General features: G+C 36.9%; 1 protein-coding gene across 4 annotated transcripts in view; it reads left to right on the plus strand.

The window, feature by feature from the left end:
- Window positions 1-714: 714 nt before the first annotated feature.
- The window catches only part of SF3B1 (splicing factor 3b subunit 1), a 47,416-nt gene continuing 30,024 nt past the window's right edge, over window positions 715-18,106 (plus strand). For 2 of the 4 annotated variants that reach the window (XR_004233060.1, XM_012544901.3), the window contains exon 1: window positions 779-874. Coding sequence is in view for 3 of the 4 variants with exons in the window: in XM_012544901.3 (XP_012400355.1) it covers window positions 847-874 (28 nt within the window). In the remaining variant the exon portion in view is untranslated. Of the gene's footprint in view, window positions 875-18,106 lie in introns of all 4 variants that reach the window. The other 2 variants (XM_003764069.4, XM_012544902.2) reach the window with 2 other exon arrangements.

Consider the following 18,106-nt stretch of genomic DNA (forward strand, 5'->3'; position numbering starts at 1 on the left):
TAATAAAACTTTACTTCTTGATTTAGAGATTATCTAAGCCTCCACATCCTTTGTACTGGTCCAGAATACCAGTATTCTGGGCTCCCTCGGAATCCCCAACAAGCCTAATGGGTTGTTTAGGTCACTAAGAGGTTATATTGTTTTAATCAACTCCGATCGCAGATTTTTAGAACTGGGACGGATCATCAAGTTTATCGATTAACCAAAAAGAAAACTGAATCTTAAAGAGGTTCGGTGATTCCCCCGTGGCCCCAAGTCAGCACGTCTAAGGTACGCTTTATCCCCAATCCCCCTAACACCAAACTCAGAAGGCCCAGTCCCATCCCATGTGGCCCGACCCGAGTTAGGGACCGCGGAAGTCCAAGGGGTAAGCCGAGCAAACTCCTTTCGCACAGGCTGTTAAAAGGCACAGAGACCGTCCGATTGTGAGAGAATTTTGCAGAAGGGCTTAGTCATTACCATAGGGAACAGAGGGATTCATTGGATAACCCCCAAAGGCTTCTCCCAGGCCTCTGATTATGTAACGCCACAAAACCAATCCTTTTTCCCCCCCCCTCAGAAAAACCTTTCTATCGACGAGGACCTTCCATTACAGACGACTTTATTCACTTCTGGGGCCAACTCAGGAGCCGACCTCAGAACTCCTCGCTCCTCCCACGCCCACAATGCACCGAGCCGCTAGAGATTAGTGGTTCCTCTGTCACGTGATACTGATTTGCGCGCACTCCTTGTTGGCGCCTGCGCATAAGCACCGCTTCCCCTCCCCCGCTATTTTTCTCGGTGGCGGCGGCCACGAGCGGAAGTTCTTGGACGTACCAGTTCCGTCTGTGTGTTCGAGTGGACAAAATGGCGAAGATCGCCAAAACTCACGAAGGTAAGGAATGTTTCCCTGTCGTCGCTCGATCACCTCTTCTCTCAGGTTCCTGCGGTTCCATTTCTTCCTTGTCCCTTTGTTTTTTCTCCTCTGGACCGAGGAGCAGAGCCGGCGCCCGCGGGGTTCGGGGTCGATTGGGCGGCGGCGCAGGCCGCGGTACAATGTAATGGCGTCCCACCCGCCCACCCCCTCCCTCGACAGCGCTTTGTTTTGTGCTTCGGGGCGACGCATCTCTTTTGCTGTCTCTGTGGGCCTGATGGGCTTCTGCGGAGCCCGGTGGGCAAAACCTCGGAGAAATGAATCGTGAAATCGCCGGAGTCGGGTGCGGGGAAAGGGCACACGCGCTGCTCTTCCCTCCCCTCCGGAGTAGTGTTCATTTGCCTCAGACGAGACAGGGAGGGACTCTTAATAGATGTTTTTATTTTTGGCACCGCGCTACCTCCTTCTCTGCCCGCAACTCCTTCACTTTTGTATAGCCACAAGAGGGGCACTCACTGTTTTTGACTCCTGCTTTTTAATACCAGTCCAGTTTAGTATTTAGATTTGCCTGGGTGAGGGTGTTTAGAAATGTTCTTATTCCCCAACCCCTTTTCCTCTTCCTTCCTCCCATTATTCGCTTTAACTTAGATATTTATTTGACTTGAGGGAAGGGGAGAAGGGAGGTGTTTTCATTAAATTAAGCTTAGGTGTGCGTTTTTAATTTTAAGTTATTTTAGCGTGGATTGTATTAGCAAATTGGTAGTTAATTCCATTTTCTGATCAGGGTAGTGGAATTTCTTTGTATGCCCAATATTTAATATTGTTACTGGTACTTATTAATAAGCACTTGGCACTTCCTGACATGGCTTGAAAAGTGGAGCCCCAGTTTTGGTTTTCCAGTTTTAGTAGCCACAAGAGACTTCCAAAGAATGTTCTGAAGAGAATTTGAAGGTGGTCAGTAATTAAAACTTGTAGCTATGTATTTTTAAAAAAATATCATATAGTCCGATCCTATTTATGGTGGTGATTTTAGGTGTCTTTTTTCTTGCGTGTGAAAACTAGTTTTGCTCCTTTGTAGCTTGAATATTAGTAACTAGAGTTAGGAAGCCTTTTCAGGCACTTCATTATAATTGCTTGTCAGAAGAATGAATAAAAGAACATAAATTTGCTTTAAATTTGTAGATGACACAAAAGCTGAAAGGGGGTAATTAACTCACTGAGAATTATTAAGATACAAAATAACCCTGTTTTAGAAAACTTAAAGATATAGTATCGATTCTTAATTTTATGCAATAGTTTGGTTTTATCTATTTTATCTGTTATCGCTATTTTTTTATGCTTTGTACTTTAAAAAGTTTTTCCTTATTAAGATGTCTACTATAAGGTAGTCATGGATACAGAGAGAAATTGGATTAAGAGGTGTAAGTTTTGCTAAGTTTTCACAGCTCCTAAAAGCTTTGGTGGATAGGATATTGAAGCCATTAATGTAAAGTAGTTTACATTACTACTTTATGTAGTAATACATAAGGAATACTTAGGGAGTGGAATTTCATAATCTACTTGAGCAACTTGACTGTCCCTATACTACTAGGGTCATCAAAAACGGCTTTTTGCTTCACTGTAATATTAGTGTTCAGAGAATATATTGTTTAATAAGTTCCTGACCAAATTCATATGTGTGAAAACTTAACATGTTGAAGATCAGCTTGAAGTTGTTAGTTCTGCCTGCAGTTTGAACCTTATTTTTTGTCTTCCTAACCACATCCCTTCCTCCCACTGAGGTACCTTTATTAGTTTTTGGTGTCTTTCATCATTATACTACTATATTAACTCTTAATTCTTCTTACTAAGTTCATATGATCAATTCCTCCAGTTTACTCAGTCTCATGCAGAGATGCTCATTGCCATTGTCCACAAGCATGTTCATAAACTTTGAAATTCTTTTATTCGATCATAATATCTTATTCCATTTTTTATGCATTAGGACTCCTAACCCTGCGTTCTCTTTATTGTAACTTGCAATGCCTCTGCCTCTCGGGTTTTTTTAGTAGGCTGTCATGATACCCAGCTCTGACTACACTTTCCTCCCTTATCCATCTTAAACTCCTTGGAAGAACTAATTCAGCTCTATGCTATGTGAAATTTTTTCTCTTTCCCAACCACTGATTATACCTTGCCAAAGTCGGCCTTGGATTATTCCCACCATCTGTATGTATCAATTTTATCGATGTTTATTTATATTAATTGGTCTCTCAAGGCAACAGAGAAATCCTTTTATATCTTCCTAATCATTCCATACCATTTCATCCCTTCTGGAGCCTTCCATGGCATCCCATCTCCACTGTTTTCTGAGAGTTCCCTCATGTCTTCCATTTATTACCCAGACATTTCCCCCTACTATCTCTTTCCTGTCTCAAATGAAGTGGCTTCTTGCAAAGGCAGATCCCTCTATATTACGAGTTCTCTACCTAGGTTTCATAGATTTCAGAGTCCACAAAATGGAGGGGTGAAAATTACTTATTTTCTCTTTTGGCCAAGTATTGCTCTTATAAATAAATGCCTGTTGGTTTTTCTTGATGGATCAGTTACGAATTTAAAAAAAAAAAAAAGAAAGACTGACAGACAGACAATAAAGGGGCAATCTTCTGGGAAGATCAGTTCATGACCTTTTTTGTGACAGGTACTCCTTTGGAAGTTTGGAGAAACCTATGGACCCAATATCAGAATTTTTTTTTTAGTTTTAATTTTTGGCTCTTGCCAAATCTAAAGACTTTTTTTAAATCTTCATCCTTCTGTAACTGCAGTATTTCACACAGTAATGCATTTTTTTTTTTCTTGGATTGGTTTTCCTATTCTTTCTGAATGATTTCTCAGTCTTCCTTGCTGGAATGGATTCCTATTAACTATGGGTAGTCCCCCAAACTCTTTACTGAGCCCTCTTTTCTCCTTCCATGCCAGAAGTTATGCTACATAATCCCGTAGTAGTCCGATGAAACCTATGGCCCCATTTCCGAATATTGTTTTTAAATGTATAAAATTAAATAAGATTACAATTTCAATTTTGTTGAAATAAAGATGTAATTTTTTTTTTTTCTTTTCCAAGTCATGGATCCTCTGAAATTTGTCCAGGAGCCTGTAGCTCCCAGTTAAGAATCCCTTCTCTATATTATTTTTCAGCTCTCTTGAGTTCAATTATCATCTCCATGCAAATGATTCCCAGATGTATAAATTTAGTCTTAGTCTTTGTCTACCAAGTTCTGGTCCTATATCTTTAATTACCTTTAGGGCATTTTGATTTCTCCAATCTTGTATTTCTAAATGCCTTTAGGGCATTTTAATTTGGATGCCCTTGTAGTCATTTTGACCTCAACAACTCTAAAACTGAACTCTTTTATCTTTTCCTTCCCAAACTCCCCCTCTACTATCAAGACACTGTTTTCCTACTGGCATCTCAAGTGACCTAGAAGTCTTTCTCATTTCTTCATTTGAATTCATTGCTCATATCCAATCTGTTGCCAAGTCTTGTTGATTTTACTTTCATAATATATTGTTTCCTTATTTTCATTCACACAGCTTCTACCTAATATACTACCTTGTTCATGCCTGCTACAATAATTTTTTTTAACTTGTTCTGCTTCACTCAAGTCTTCATTTCATTCCAAATTCCTCCCTTCTGTTCTTTCCCCTTCCCTCTTCTCTCTCTTACATATCCACCCTACTCAGTAAAATCCAGTGGTTCCTTATTATAAATCAAATATAAAAAATCCTCTTTGGTTTTAAAATCCTTCACAATATGGCCTGCCTCTTCCACCACTTTATTGTATTCTGGACTTTCCTGTAGGTACTCTGATATTTTGACTCTTCACATATTGCATTCTATCTCCTGCCTTTTCACTGGTAGTCTCCCATGCCTAGAATGCTTTCCCTTCTTTTTCACTCATCCTCATTTCTGTCTTCCTCCAAGACAACTCAAATCCCACTTTTTGCAAAAGGCTTTTGCCAGTTTCTTCCCTACTGCTAATGTCTTATTTTGAGGATTATCTTCCATTTATGCTGTGTACATGCATGCATGCACACAGAGAGCGTAATTATTAAATATTCCCTATTAAATGGGGGTACCTTGCTGGCCAAGACTTGGCCATCTCTCCGAGGACTTAATATAATTCCTGATACGTAGTAAGCACCTAATAAATGTTTAATGATTGAACTGACGACCAATATTCTTCTATCCCACCAAGCTGCTTTTATCATAGTCTTTTATCATAGTATCTGTAGTTGAATAGACCCATATTGGATATTTGTGTACATAAAGATTTAGTGTATCTTTTATGGTTCTCATAATTACCATGGATCAGCTTAGAGTATGTAAGCAAAATTATAGAAGAACTTGTAAGGGATCACCTAAAAATCTTTTATATTTGAGGTGGTGTGTGTGCGTGTGCGCGCACATGCTGTAATTGTAGTGTTCTGGATTTTCTAGGAATTTTTCATAGTGAAGCCAACATAATAAAAGTATGAAGATTAGTCTGAGGATTTGAAAATTTATAGTTTTGTTCTGTCTTTTTTTAATATACCCTTCTAGCATAGTAAAATGAAAAAAGTGATGAACTAAAGTGAATAGAATTGAGAATTGAAATTTCAACTTTGTAGGACTTTGTGCAATTTATTTCAATTCTAAGTAAAGGTTGGCTTTCTGCTTTGTAAAATGTAGAATAGATTAAATGATCTCTAAGGTTCCTCCCAATTCTAAATATATAATTCTTTGAACTTAATCCTTCTTTCTACTTTTTACCGAGGGTAACATCACTTCATAGACTAACTTATGAACAACACTTTATATTTTTTGATTTTTCATCTTTCCTGGATTAGAAAGGGTAACATTTATTAATGTATTTGGAGTCAGATTTATTGAAGGATATTTGAGAGAGCCAAAATATAGATGTTTGTCCTTTTTGCTTTCCGATGTAAGAGAGGTATCCTTCTCTATCCTGTTGAGTACCCAAGTTGTATATCAGCCAGTAACTTGGCCCTCTGCATGTGAATCCATCCAATTCCAGTGGAATAGTAACTGCAAAATGATTTCCCAGTTTTTTCCTTATAAAAAGTCTTTAACTTAAAAGGTTTCCTCCTAGGTTGAAGGCTATTTAAAATTATATTAAAAATTTTTATTAACAACATAGTCAGGCTGTTTCAATTTTTCACATGTTAATCCTGTAGGAAAAACCTGTATTTAATCACAAATAAAAAATTGATAGCAAGTTATCAGTAAAATATTTATGCCCACTACCTTTGCTTGCTCCTCATCCATGAACTTCCTCAAGACTTTGCCTTCAAGACTCTTTGTCTCTAGGATTTTCCAACTTGGCAACTTTCTCTTTCCTGGCTTCAGTTATCCTCTCTGCAGAGGACTCTAGCCCCATAACTAGTTGCTTGCTGGAAATGTGTCCCATTAGCATCTCAAAATTTAAACTGTCCAAAAGTGAACTCAACCTTTTTCTATAATCCTCCTGCTTCCCTAGTGTCCTTACATTTCTAGATGATACCACCATTCTCCCAGACTTTTTTTTTTTTTTTAATTTAATAGCCTTTTATTTATAGGTTATATGCATGGGTAACTTTACAGCATTAACAATTGCCAAACCTCTTGTTCCAGTTTTTCACCTCTTACCCCCCACCCCCTCCCCCAGATGGCAGGATGACCAGTAGATGTTAAATATATTAAAATATAAATTAGATACACAATAAGTATACATAACCAAACCGTTATTTTGCTGTACAAAAAGAATCAGACTCTGAAATATTGTACAGTTAGCTTGTGAAGGAAATCAAACATGCAGGTGGGCATAAATATAGGGATTGTCTCTCAGACTTCTTATCTTAAAATTATCTTTTATTACTGTTTAGTTGTATTCACTCATGTCTGACCTCTTGGGATACCTTTTGGGGTTTCGTGGCAAAGATGCCAAAGTGGTTTGCCATTTCCTTCTCTAGTGCATTTGACAGGTGAGGAAACTGAGAGAAACAGGATTAAATGCCTTGTGCAGGGTCTTGTAACTAGTAAATGTTTTTGTAGCTAGTAAATGTTTTGAGACCTAATTTGAATCCAGATCTTCCTGGTTCCAGCCCCTTCACTCTGTCCACTAAACTATCTAATTGCCCTGATTCCAGTCAGTTGTCAAAGTTTGTCGATTCCCACCCTTTAAAAATTCTCCCATTTCTTTTCATTTCTCCTGTCATCCTAGTTCAGACCCTCATCAGACTTATTGTAATAGCTTCTTAACTAATCTTTCTCCCAGTTTTTCCACTCTTATTATAGTATTGCTGCCAAAATAAGCTTCCAGATAAACAAAGTTGATAAATCTTTAGTAGTTATGAATCATTTTTAACCATAAAATACAAATTCAGCCTGGGGAGGTTCCCCAAACCTCCCTTTCATACATTGTGGGGGTTTTCCTCCTTGAAATGGACTTTCTAACTTTTGCCTTAAAAAGTTTTATAAAGCTCAAATAAAAATATATGTGAAAACATTTTTACAAACTTAAAAGTGCTGTAAAAATTATTAGCATTTGTGAGGTGGCATGGTGGACTATTTAGGAAATCTTGGCCCTGTGTCTTTTACTAGCTGTATGGCCATGGCCTAGCAACTTGATCTATCCCAGCCTCTTTTTCTTCCCTTGTAAAATGAGAGATAATGCTTGTAGTACTTACCCTGCAGGATTGTTGCTCAGCTGTGATGATGTTTATAAAGAGCTTTACAGACATATATATCAGCTGTTATCCTGTACTGTCCAATTCCTCCCCCAAAGAAAATTCCTCCCATGCCACCAAGTATATTTCAGCATCTCTACTAATTGAAATTCTTCTTTTCTTGGTCAAATTCAGCTGCCACATTTTTTTTCCCCTAGCAGATTTATTTATTTTTAATATACGCTGCTTTATGAATCATGTTGGGAGAGAAAAATCAGAGCAAAAGGGAAAATTCATGGGAGAGATAACACAGAAAACAGAAGTGAACATAGCATGTGTTGATTTACATTTAGCCCCCTTAGTTCTTTTTCTGGATGCAGATGGTGTTATCTGTCCCAAGATCTGTTGGGATTGCTTTGGATCACTTGAACTGCTTTAGAAGAACCAAGCCTTTCAGAGTTGACCATCGCATATTCTTACTGTTATTGTATACAATGTATTCGTGGTTCTGCTTATTTCCCTTTAGCATCAGTTCATGTAAATCTTTCAGGCCTTTCTATAACTAGCTTGTTCATCATTTTTCATAGAATAATAATATTCCATTACCTTCATGTACTACAATTCGTTCAACCATTCCCCATTTGATGGGTAATCCACTCCTTTTCCAGTTCTTTGCTGTGAAGACCGCGTATTTTAAAATCAGCCGGAGTCAGGAATTCAGGTTAGGGGAAAATCATCAATCTTTATTCTCAGTGAAGAAAGATCGGAGGTGGAAGAGAATGGGCAATAGCAATTTGTGCAGCTGAGTCAAGAAGCTCGCTAGACCAGCAGCTACCAGCATAGAACCCAGACCCATTCTCTCCCAGCCTCTCTTCCTGTCTCTCTGCCTCCACCCACCAAAATCGTCATTTCCTATACAACACATCAGGACTTGCACAGAGAGTGGGTGGGGGCCATTCTTTATCCAAGCATGTATATTAATAGAATATAGTCCAATTACTATTTAGCCTCATGTGCTTGGGACCTCAGTGCATCAACTCAAGCCTCTCAGCCCATTACACTTTGCTACCACAAAAAAAGCTGCCACAAACATTTTTGCACATGTGGGTCCTTTTCCCTCCTTTATGATTTCCTTGGGATACAGACTCAGTAGAGACACTGCTGGGTCAAAGGGTATGCAAAGTTTTATGGCTCTTTGGGCACAGTTCTGGATTGCTCTCCAGAATGGTTGTATCAGTCCACAACTCCACAATGCATTAATGTCCCAGTTTTCCCACATACCCTCCAACATTTATTATTATCTTTTCCTGTCTTCCTAGCTAATCTAAGAGGTATGAGATCAGCTGTCACATTTTCCATGAATAATTCCATCAAGTTGAAAGCAGTCTCTTCCCTCCTTAAATTTCTTATGCTCTTTGTTTGGACATTTGTCTGGTCCTTTGTAAAGGACCTTATGCATTTTCCTTGTATCTGTGTAAACACATTTCTCGCATTAGACTATAAACTTCCTGAGGGCTAGGACTGTGTCTAAGGGCAACATTTTAATTCCAGCTCCTAACAATGCCACGTACTAAGAGGGTACTTAAAGCATGTTAACTAAAAATGAGTTGGGATGGTGAGTGAGAAAGGCTATCTTGCCTGAACTGTTGAAATTGGTTCATTGTCCTATCTCAAATCTCTAAAGCAGAAATCTGGTTGTGATCCTCAATAAACTCCACTGGCTGCTTTTTAGCACTAAGATTAAAAACAAACTCTTATTTCACATTTTAGACCTTTCATAATCTGGCTCCACCCTACCTTTCCACTCTTGTTATATATTATTTCCTTTAAAACACTAAGGAATAGTCAGACTGTTCTTGCTGTTCCTCACATGTGATATTGACTCTTATTGCCTTACCTTTCCTCATCTAGAATGTACAGCCTAGTACACGCCACACAATGCTAGGTGTTTAATAAATCCTTGTTGCTTGATTGATTTGAAAGGGCATTATTTTTGAGAGGAGTTGGAAAATGCAGAAAATGCATGCCTTTCACATGGAAATTTTTCTGAACATTAAATAGATATTCTAATCACCTAAATACTCATATTTGGGTCTAGTAGCTAGTAGTTCTTAAGTAAAAATAAATTAGTGATCAGCACCACAGAATCTATACACTTTATCTTTTAACCCTTGCACAGTGCAACTTTCTACATCATCAAATATATTTATATTTGTGAAAAATTTTCTTTTGAGGATTTTATAAAATAGGGGTTCTTAATCTGGGCTCTATTAACAATATTTTGATAAATATTTGAACATAACTAATTTTTTTTAATGCAGATGTACATATTTTATTTTGTGATTTTTAAAAGATAACAGCTTCACCATCCTGCCAATGAGGTCCATGACAAAAACAGTTGTAATCTTTGTGATAAAACAAGGAGGAAGAATTGTCAGTGGGATTCATTAGTATCTGTGTTTCATTGGCTGGGCTAAGACACAGAAAGAAAGTACTTAAATTGGAAAATGAATAATGTTTGAGAAACAGGTGTGTTAGGTGGAAAATGAATAGGTATACCCTGTGAACTTATGATTTTAGGGAGTCATAAACTCAAAGACTGAGATGGAAGTGAGCATCAGGGTCAATTTATTTGCTAAAGACATATTGCTTTTTCAGCATTTAAGTAATGAGGAGAAAAAAGAAGTGGGGGAGGGAAAGAGGAACGAAAATCACTGACAACATACACAACATTCTTGCAGCTTGGGGACAAAACTTCTAGGAAAAAATGTTCAGTTTTTAATGTCTGAACTGTTACAGAAAACTTTATGCTGTTTCTAAACAAGGAGTAGGGTAGAAGATGACTTTAGGATATTTCAGCTGAATCAGGTTTAACTATAGTTTATTGGCAGTTTTTTTTTTAATATGTAGGGAGGCATTTTAATTTGTGTTGTTGAATTATGAAACATTTGCTCTATCTTTGGTCAGGTCCAGCATAAGATAATCTCTTTGAGAGTATCAGAGGCTATATTTTAGGTTTATCTTTGGATTCCCACACTCTACCACAGTGTCTTGGACATAGCAAGCACTTAATAAATCTTTGTTGGATTGTTTTAGGAAACAGTCTACTTGGAAGTTGACTTCTTTGTCTTTTTTCTTTTCTTTTTTGGATCTAATCATTTTATTTTACATTAAAATTTTTTTAAAAATAGCTTTTTATTTTTCAAAATACATGCAAAGAAAGTTAACATTTTCCCTTGTAAAACCTTGTGTTCCAAATTTTTCTTTCTTCCCTCCCCTACACAGCAAGTAATCCAATATAGGTTAAACATGTATGATTCTTCTAAACATATTTCTACAATTATCATGCTGCACAAGAAAAGCCAGATCAAAAGGGGGAAAATGAGAAAAAAAAAAACAAGCAAGCAAACAAAACAAAAGAACGTGATGATTACTATGTTGTGATCCACATTCAATCCCCACAGTCCTCTTTCTGGATACAAATGCTCTTTCCATCAAAAGTCTTCTTCTTTTTAGTATTGTAATATTTAGTATTGTCTATTTTAAAAAATGGAGCCAGTTATTTTATGAGTCTGAGAACATTCCAGTGAGGAGACTTCCTGTGTGTCTCGATTTCCTAGTATATAAAATTGGCATAATAACACTTTTCTTAGAGGGTGGTGTTCAAAATCAAATATGTTAACATATAAAGCACTTTGCAAAACCTTAAAGCATTATCCATTTTACTCAGTAAGTAGCCTGAGCCACTGAAAAGTTAAGTGACATATCTTTTCCTTTGGTTTATGACCTCTAACTCATTTTTAATTTTCTTTAAATGTTTTTACTCCTCGATTCTTTTCCAGGCCATCAGTCTGGCACTGGCTATACTCTCCTCCCTACCTTCTTATCTCATCCCTTAGTTAACCAATTCAGCTCTATATTATCTTCTTCTCTCTCTTCCCCTTCCTCCTTATCCTATCACTGCTTCTGCTTTACCAACCCTTTAGCCTTGAATTATTCCCACCATGTGAAGCATGTGTTCCTATGCATATGCTACTGCATGGAGCTAGGGAAAATTTTGAAACTATGTTGATTGGATCCACTGACCCTAACTGTGAAGCTCTTTCTCCCTCATTTAGTTTACTGACAAGTAATCAGGCTTGTTGATACCATTAGTTCTCTTTGAGAAGGAAAGACGAATGGCAGAATAATCAATCCCAATTGAGTTTTTACCCCAGCAAGGCAACTCTTTTCCATTGCTTTAATCTGTTCATTTTTTCATTCTTCCTAATGCCTTCCATAGTTTTTTCTCTGGATCACCTTTTCAGTTTGCCTAAATGCTTCAGTGAAAAAATGGAGGCCTTTTTACCAGACTCCCTCTTTTCTCTGTCTCACTACTCAGGTGCTTTCTCTCACTATCTTTACCCCTTTCTCACAAAACAACCCGTCTTGTCAAGCCAAACCACTTTACCTGAATCCTCTGTTTACAGAGGTTTACTACCTCTGCTCACCTCACCTTCACTAATCTTCTTTTTTTTTTTTTTTTTTTTAAATTTAATAGCCTTTTATTTATAGATTATATGTATGGTTACTTTACAGCATTAACAATTGCCAAACCTCTTCTTCCAATTTTTCACCTCTTACCCCCCCACCCCCTCCCCCAGATGGCAGGATGACCAGTAGATGTTAAATATATTAAAATATAAATTAGATACACAATAAGTATACATGACCAAACTGTTATTTTGCTGTACAAAAAGAATCAGAATCTGAAATATTGTACAATTAGCTTGACCTTCACTAATCTTCAATCTCTCCCTGTTTACTGGCTGCTTCTCTGCATCTTATAAACAGGAACAGGAACACTTAAAAACCCCTCACAATCCAATCTGTCCTTCATCTTATCTATCTCAGTAGCTAAACTTTATATAGCATTTACTTTTGTCCCAGTTGGGGCAGCTAGATGGATAGAGTGGATAGAGTGCTTGATCTAGAGTCAGGAATACCTCAGTTCAAATCCAGCCATCAGATACTTCCCTATTTGTGTGACCCTGGACAATCACTAAGCCTCTGTTTGCCTTTATCCATTGGAAAAGGAAATGACAAATCACTCCCATGTCTTTGCCAAGAAAATCTCTTAGACAGTCAGACATGAATAAAAGACTGAACAACAGCGTTTCTAGTCATTATGCTAAAAGTTTTACAGTTATTCTCATTTGGTCTTCATAACAACCCTGAGAGGTAGGTATTAGTATTTTCTTTGTTTCACAGATGAGAAAACTGAGGCACAGGTTAAGTGACTTGCTTGGGGGTCACACATCTACTGTTTGAACTCAAATCTTCCTGATTCCAATCCCAGCAACTACCTCGCCTACTACCCTGATTTACTGAAATTGACTAAATGCCTTAAAAAAAAAAAATCTATGTATAGTTCATCCATTCCTTCTCTCTTGTAAACCTTCTGCAGTCTGGCTTCCTTCCAGTTTCAAACAACCAAAACTGCTCCCTACAAAATGATCAATCTTCATCCTTCTGTAACCTTCAACATAATGGATCATCCTTTTCTGGATTCTTTTTCATTACACTGCTCTACTCTGGTTCTCCTACAGTCTGCCTGCTCCTCCTCATCAGTTTTATTTGTTAATTCTTTGTCTCAAGAAAGTGGGAATGGGAATGTTCACTGTAGGTGTCTCTCCCCCTGCTCTATTTGGGCCTCTTTTCCCTCTATTCTCACTTTGTGATTTCCTCCTGGGACTTCATTGGTCTCTGTCTAAATCATTCTCAGATCTATTTATCCAACTCTACATCCTCTACTAGGGTAGGTAGGTGCATGTAGTGCTGGGGTTAGAGTCAGGAAGTCTTACCTTCATGAGTTCAAATTGTGTCTCAGACACTAGCTGTGAATTTTGGACAATTCACTTAACCCTTTTTGTTTCAGTTTTTTCATCTGTCATATGAGCTAGAGAAGGGAATGGCAAATCCCTCCAATATCTTTGCTAAGAAAATCCCAAATGAGGCCATGAAGAGTTAGACACAACTGAAACAATTAAGCAGCAATAACCTCCACTGACCTCCAATCACCTATCTGCAGCTGCCTGTTAAGACACCTAGAACAGAATGTCCTGTAGATAGCTCAAGGTCAACTTGTCTGAACAGAGCTAATTTTAAAGTTGTCCTTTCTTCCTTACTTTGCTGTTTATTATTTAGATTGCCACCATTACCCAGACTTCCAAGGTGCCATCTGTAACTCTTCTCTCTTACATATTCCTTTCTCCTCATGTCCAGTCTTTTGCCAAGTCTTGTTGATTTTACTTTCTCAAAAACTATCATAAGTTCACTTCTCTTTGATGCTCTCACCACAGTGGTGCCTGTCCTAATTACCTTATATTATTTCAGTAATTCAGTTCAATTTAGGAAACATTTATTAAATGCTTACTATATGCCATTCTCTCTCCACAAGAGTTTACAATTTAAAGAGGGAAGGCAATATTCTTTTGGAAGGTCTGTGCCATAAACTCTAAGACCTAATGATTAAAAATGTTCTCTTGTAGAAGAATGTAGGGAAGGGAAGGTCACAGTGCTGGGGGGGTCTGAAGGAAAGTGTTTGATAGAGGTGGCTGCTCAGTGAATCTGTGCTGCTTTCATTTGGAAGGAACTTTTTAGTTGGGGGGGGTTTATAGGGTGGTTTTTGGTGGAGCATAGGGGTGGCAGGGGTGAGAGGCTGTAGTACCTGAACCAAAAGACTAGAGTGCAGAGAGAGGGCACAATGCTATAAAATTAACTTAGTTCTTTGGAATGCTAATGTATATTAGGATTCTTTAAAGAAAGGTCAGATTTGCTTAATGAGATACACAAAACAAGAATTGTCTGTATTTGGTTTTAAAGCTCTTTTATAAATTAACCCTGTTCTGCTGAATATTCCCTTCCACGAACTTAAGGTCCAATGACACCAAGTTTCTTGCCATTCTACTGTCAAGAGAATATATCTCCTACCATTTTGTATCTTCATGCTTGGAATGCTCTGCTTCTTCATCTCTGAATCTTGACTTTCAAGTTTCAGCTAAAACCCCCTTCTTTTTTTTCTTTCCCCTTCCCCTTCCCCTTCCCCTTCCCCTTCCCCTTCCCCTTCCCCTTCCCCTTTCCTCTTTCCTTTCCTTCCTTCCTCCCTCCCTCCCTCTCTCTTTCATTCTTAACAATTTTTCTTTTTTTTTTTTTATTAAAGCTTTTTATTTTCAAAAGATATGCATGGATACTTTTCAACATTCATCCTTGCAAAATCTTGTGATCCAAAATTTTCCCCTCCACTCCCCTCATCCCCTTCCCTAGCTGGCAGTTAATCCAATTTGTTAAATATGTGCAATTCTTCTATACATATTTCCACAGTTATCATGCTGCAAAAGAAGAATCAGATCAAAAAGGAAAAAATGAGAAAGAAAACAAAAAGCAAGCAAACAACAACAAAAAAGTTAACAATACTATGTTGTAATCCACATTTAGTTCCCACAGTTCTCTCTCTGGGTGCAGATGACTCTTCATCACAAGACCATTGGAACTGACCTGAATCACTCCATTGTTGAAAAGAGCCACATTCATCAGAATTGATTATCTTACAATCTTCTAGTTGCCGTGTACAATGTTCTCCTGGTTCTACTTATTTCACTTAGTGTCAGTTCATTTTAGTCTCTCCAGGCTTCTCTGAAATCCTGCTGATCATTTCTCATAGAACGGTAATATTCCATAACATTTATATATCATAACTTATTCAGCTATTCTCCAATTGATGGGCATCCATTCAGTTTCCAGTTTCTTGCCACTACAAAAAGGGATGCTACAAACAAAATTCCATTTTCTGTAAGAAGCCTTCCCTGTGAGATTGGCTCTAATATATGTGTATATAGGTATACCTACATATCTATATCTTATCTGTAGTCATTTTCATGTTGTTACCCTTTTAAGAATGTGAACTCCTTGAAAGTGGGGACTGTGTTTTGCTTACTTTTTTTTTTTTTTTTGGTAGCCAGGACAATGGTTATTATGAAAGGATATGCTTATTTTAGAAAATTACCAGATAGGTTCCAGAGAGGTTTTGATTTTGTTTTTTAAGGGGAAATAAGATAACCTTTTAAAAGTTTAATTTTTTTTTAAACCTATCATGCTTTCCTATTTAAAAAATGCTTTGTGTTACTTGCACAGATAGTATTATATCTAGTAGATGTTTTGCTATAGAAAAAGATTTCTAAGGCTCCTTTCTTAGACTACCTCCTTTATTCAAGCTGGATAATAAATTGAGGAGGGGCGAAGAATCACCTTTAAAATAATTAGATGTGAAGTCCCTTTACAGTTTGGTTGAAGAATTTTAATGAAGTGATACTGTTGTTGAATTTGATTTTGTTCTGTGATTCCTTTATTTTAAAGAGATGCTATCAGTGCATGCTAAAAGAGAATTAATGTATCACATGTAAATGCTTACATATCTCTTGTACCACAAATGTGCTGTTATACTTTGTGTTAGGAATGCAGGTATGAAAATTAAGTCTACAAAGTATATACATGTATATATGATAAATCATTAAAATCTTTAGGTAAGTTTGATAATATACCTTTATCATCGTTTTCTGTCTATTCATTGATTCTGGATTGCTATTAGCTATCGAATTTTTCTTTATTTCTGTGAAAATGCTATGCATATACACATGCACGTGCACACAAACCCACACCCACACCCCTTTTCCTTTTTCTTTGATCTCTTAGTAATGGTTTTGCTAAGATCAAAGAACATGCACAGTTTTATAGCCCTTTGGGTATAATTCCAAATTTAACCATGTTATTTATGATGCTAATTACTCTAATAAATAACTTTTGCATACCCTAATAAATCTAACTTGGATCATAATGAATGATTTTTGAATATAATCTAATCTGGTAGTATTTTATTTAATATTTTTATTTTATTACTAATATTCTAGTGTTCTTTCTTTGCCTTATATACCCTTAGAAATCAGGATCCTGTTTATATTATAAGCTTGGTGTAGGGTGTACTTTTCTGCATTTAAAAGCATTTTTTATCCAACATAAGGATTATCATTTGTTTTAAGTTTCTGATTTAAATCACTGATAAACTTGTCTAGTTATGAAGTTCCCTGACCCACCCATCCCTTAGCCCCATTGGAGTTCCTTTATGACTAGTCTCATTTTTCTCTTGCTGAAATCAGATTGTTTATCAGTTTCCAGTTATATTTTGAGCCTGATATTTGTGTAAAAAGTCATTCATTTTGAAAAGGATCCATATGTGCAAACATGTTTGTAGCAGCCCTTTTTTGTAGTGGCGAGAATTGAAAACTTAGTGAATGCTCATTAATTGGGAGATGACTAAATAAGTTATGGTATATGAATTTAATGGAATGTTCTTTAAGAAACGATCAGCAGGATGATTTCAGAAAAGCCTGGAGAGACCTACAAATGAACTCATGCTAACTGAAGTGAGTAGAACCAAGAGAACATTGTACACAGCAGCAACAAGATTATATGATGATTAACTATGATGGACTTGGCACTTTTCAACAATGAGGTGATTTAGGCCAATTCCAATACACTTGTGATGGAGAGAGCCATCTGCATCCAAAGAAAGGACTATGGGGACTGAATGTGAATCACAACCATGGTATTTTTACCTTGTGGTTTGCTTGCATTGCTTTTTCCTTTTTCTTGTACAGCAATGATAAATGTGACAATAGGTTTAGAAGAATTGCACATGTTTAACTTAATTGGATCACTTGCTATCTTAAGGAAGGGGGAACAAAAGGAGAGAGGGGAAAAATTTTGGAACCCAAGGTTTTGCAGGGTTAATGTTGAAAACTATCTTTGCATATATTTTGAAAAATAAAAAGCTATTATAAAATAAAATTTAAAAAAGAAATAAATCAGCCATTTTGTTTGTTTTTAGTTTTGTGACCATATAATTCTGTATAATAGTTTATGTTCCTTTTATTTCCCCTTCACTTGTGAATGCTTATTCATATTTTATTTTGATAATTTGATATGGATTTGAAATTCAGTCCAAATTTTTGGATTTGGAGTCAGAGAACCTGGGTTCCAATCCCCTTTTGCTGTTTAGTATACCTATATGATCTACATGTGAAAGTGATTTTAAAATTCTCTAGACCTTAAATTTTACATCTATGAAATGAGATTGGGGGTGGAAGGGTGAATTAGATGATCTCAAAGCTCACTTTAGGTTCTAGCCTGTGAGCCAATGAAATCATTTATAAAAATGTGCAAGAAAACAGAACCAAGGACAGATCCCTGGCACCCTCCAATAAAAGGTCTTTCTCCAGCTTTATATGGAGCTGTTCTGTAATAACTGGGTCTGCCCGTTTTAACTATTTTGGAATATGCATAACTGACATATTTCCCACATTTCTCAGTAGAGATATTTTGATATAGTAAATATGTAACTAACTAGACTTGGAGTCAGGAAGATAAGAATTTGAAACCATCTCTGACACCTAATTAAAATACTAACCAATCATACCAATCAAAGTACCAAAAATTACTCTATTGAGCTAGAAAATATAATAGCAATTCATC

Source organism: Sarcophilus harrisii, chromosome 3, assembly GCF_902635505.1.
Source record: "Sarcophilus harrisii chromosome 3, mSarHar1.11, whole genome shotgun sequence".
NCBI lineage: Eukaryota > Metazoa > Chordata > Mammalia > Dasyuromorphia > Dasyuridae > Sarcophilus > Sarcophilus harrisii.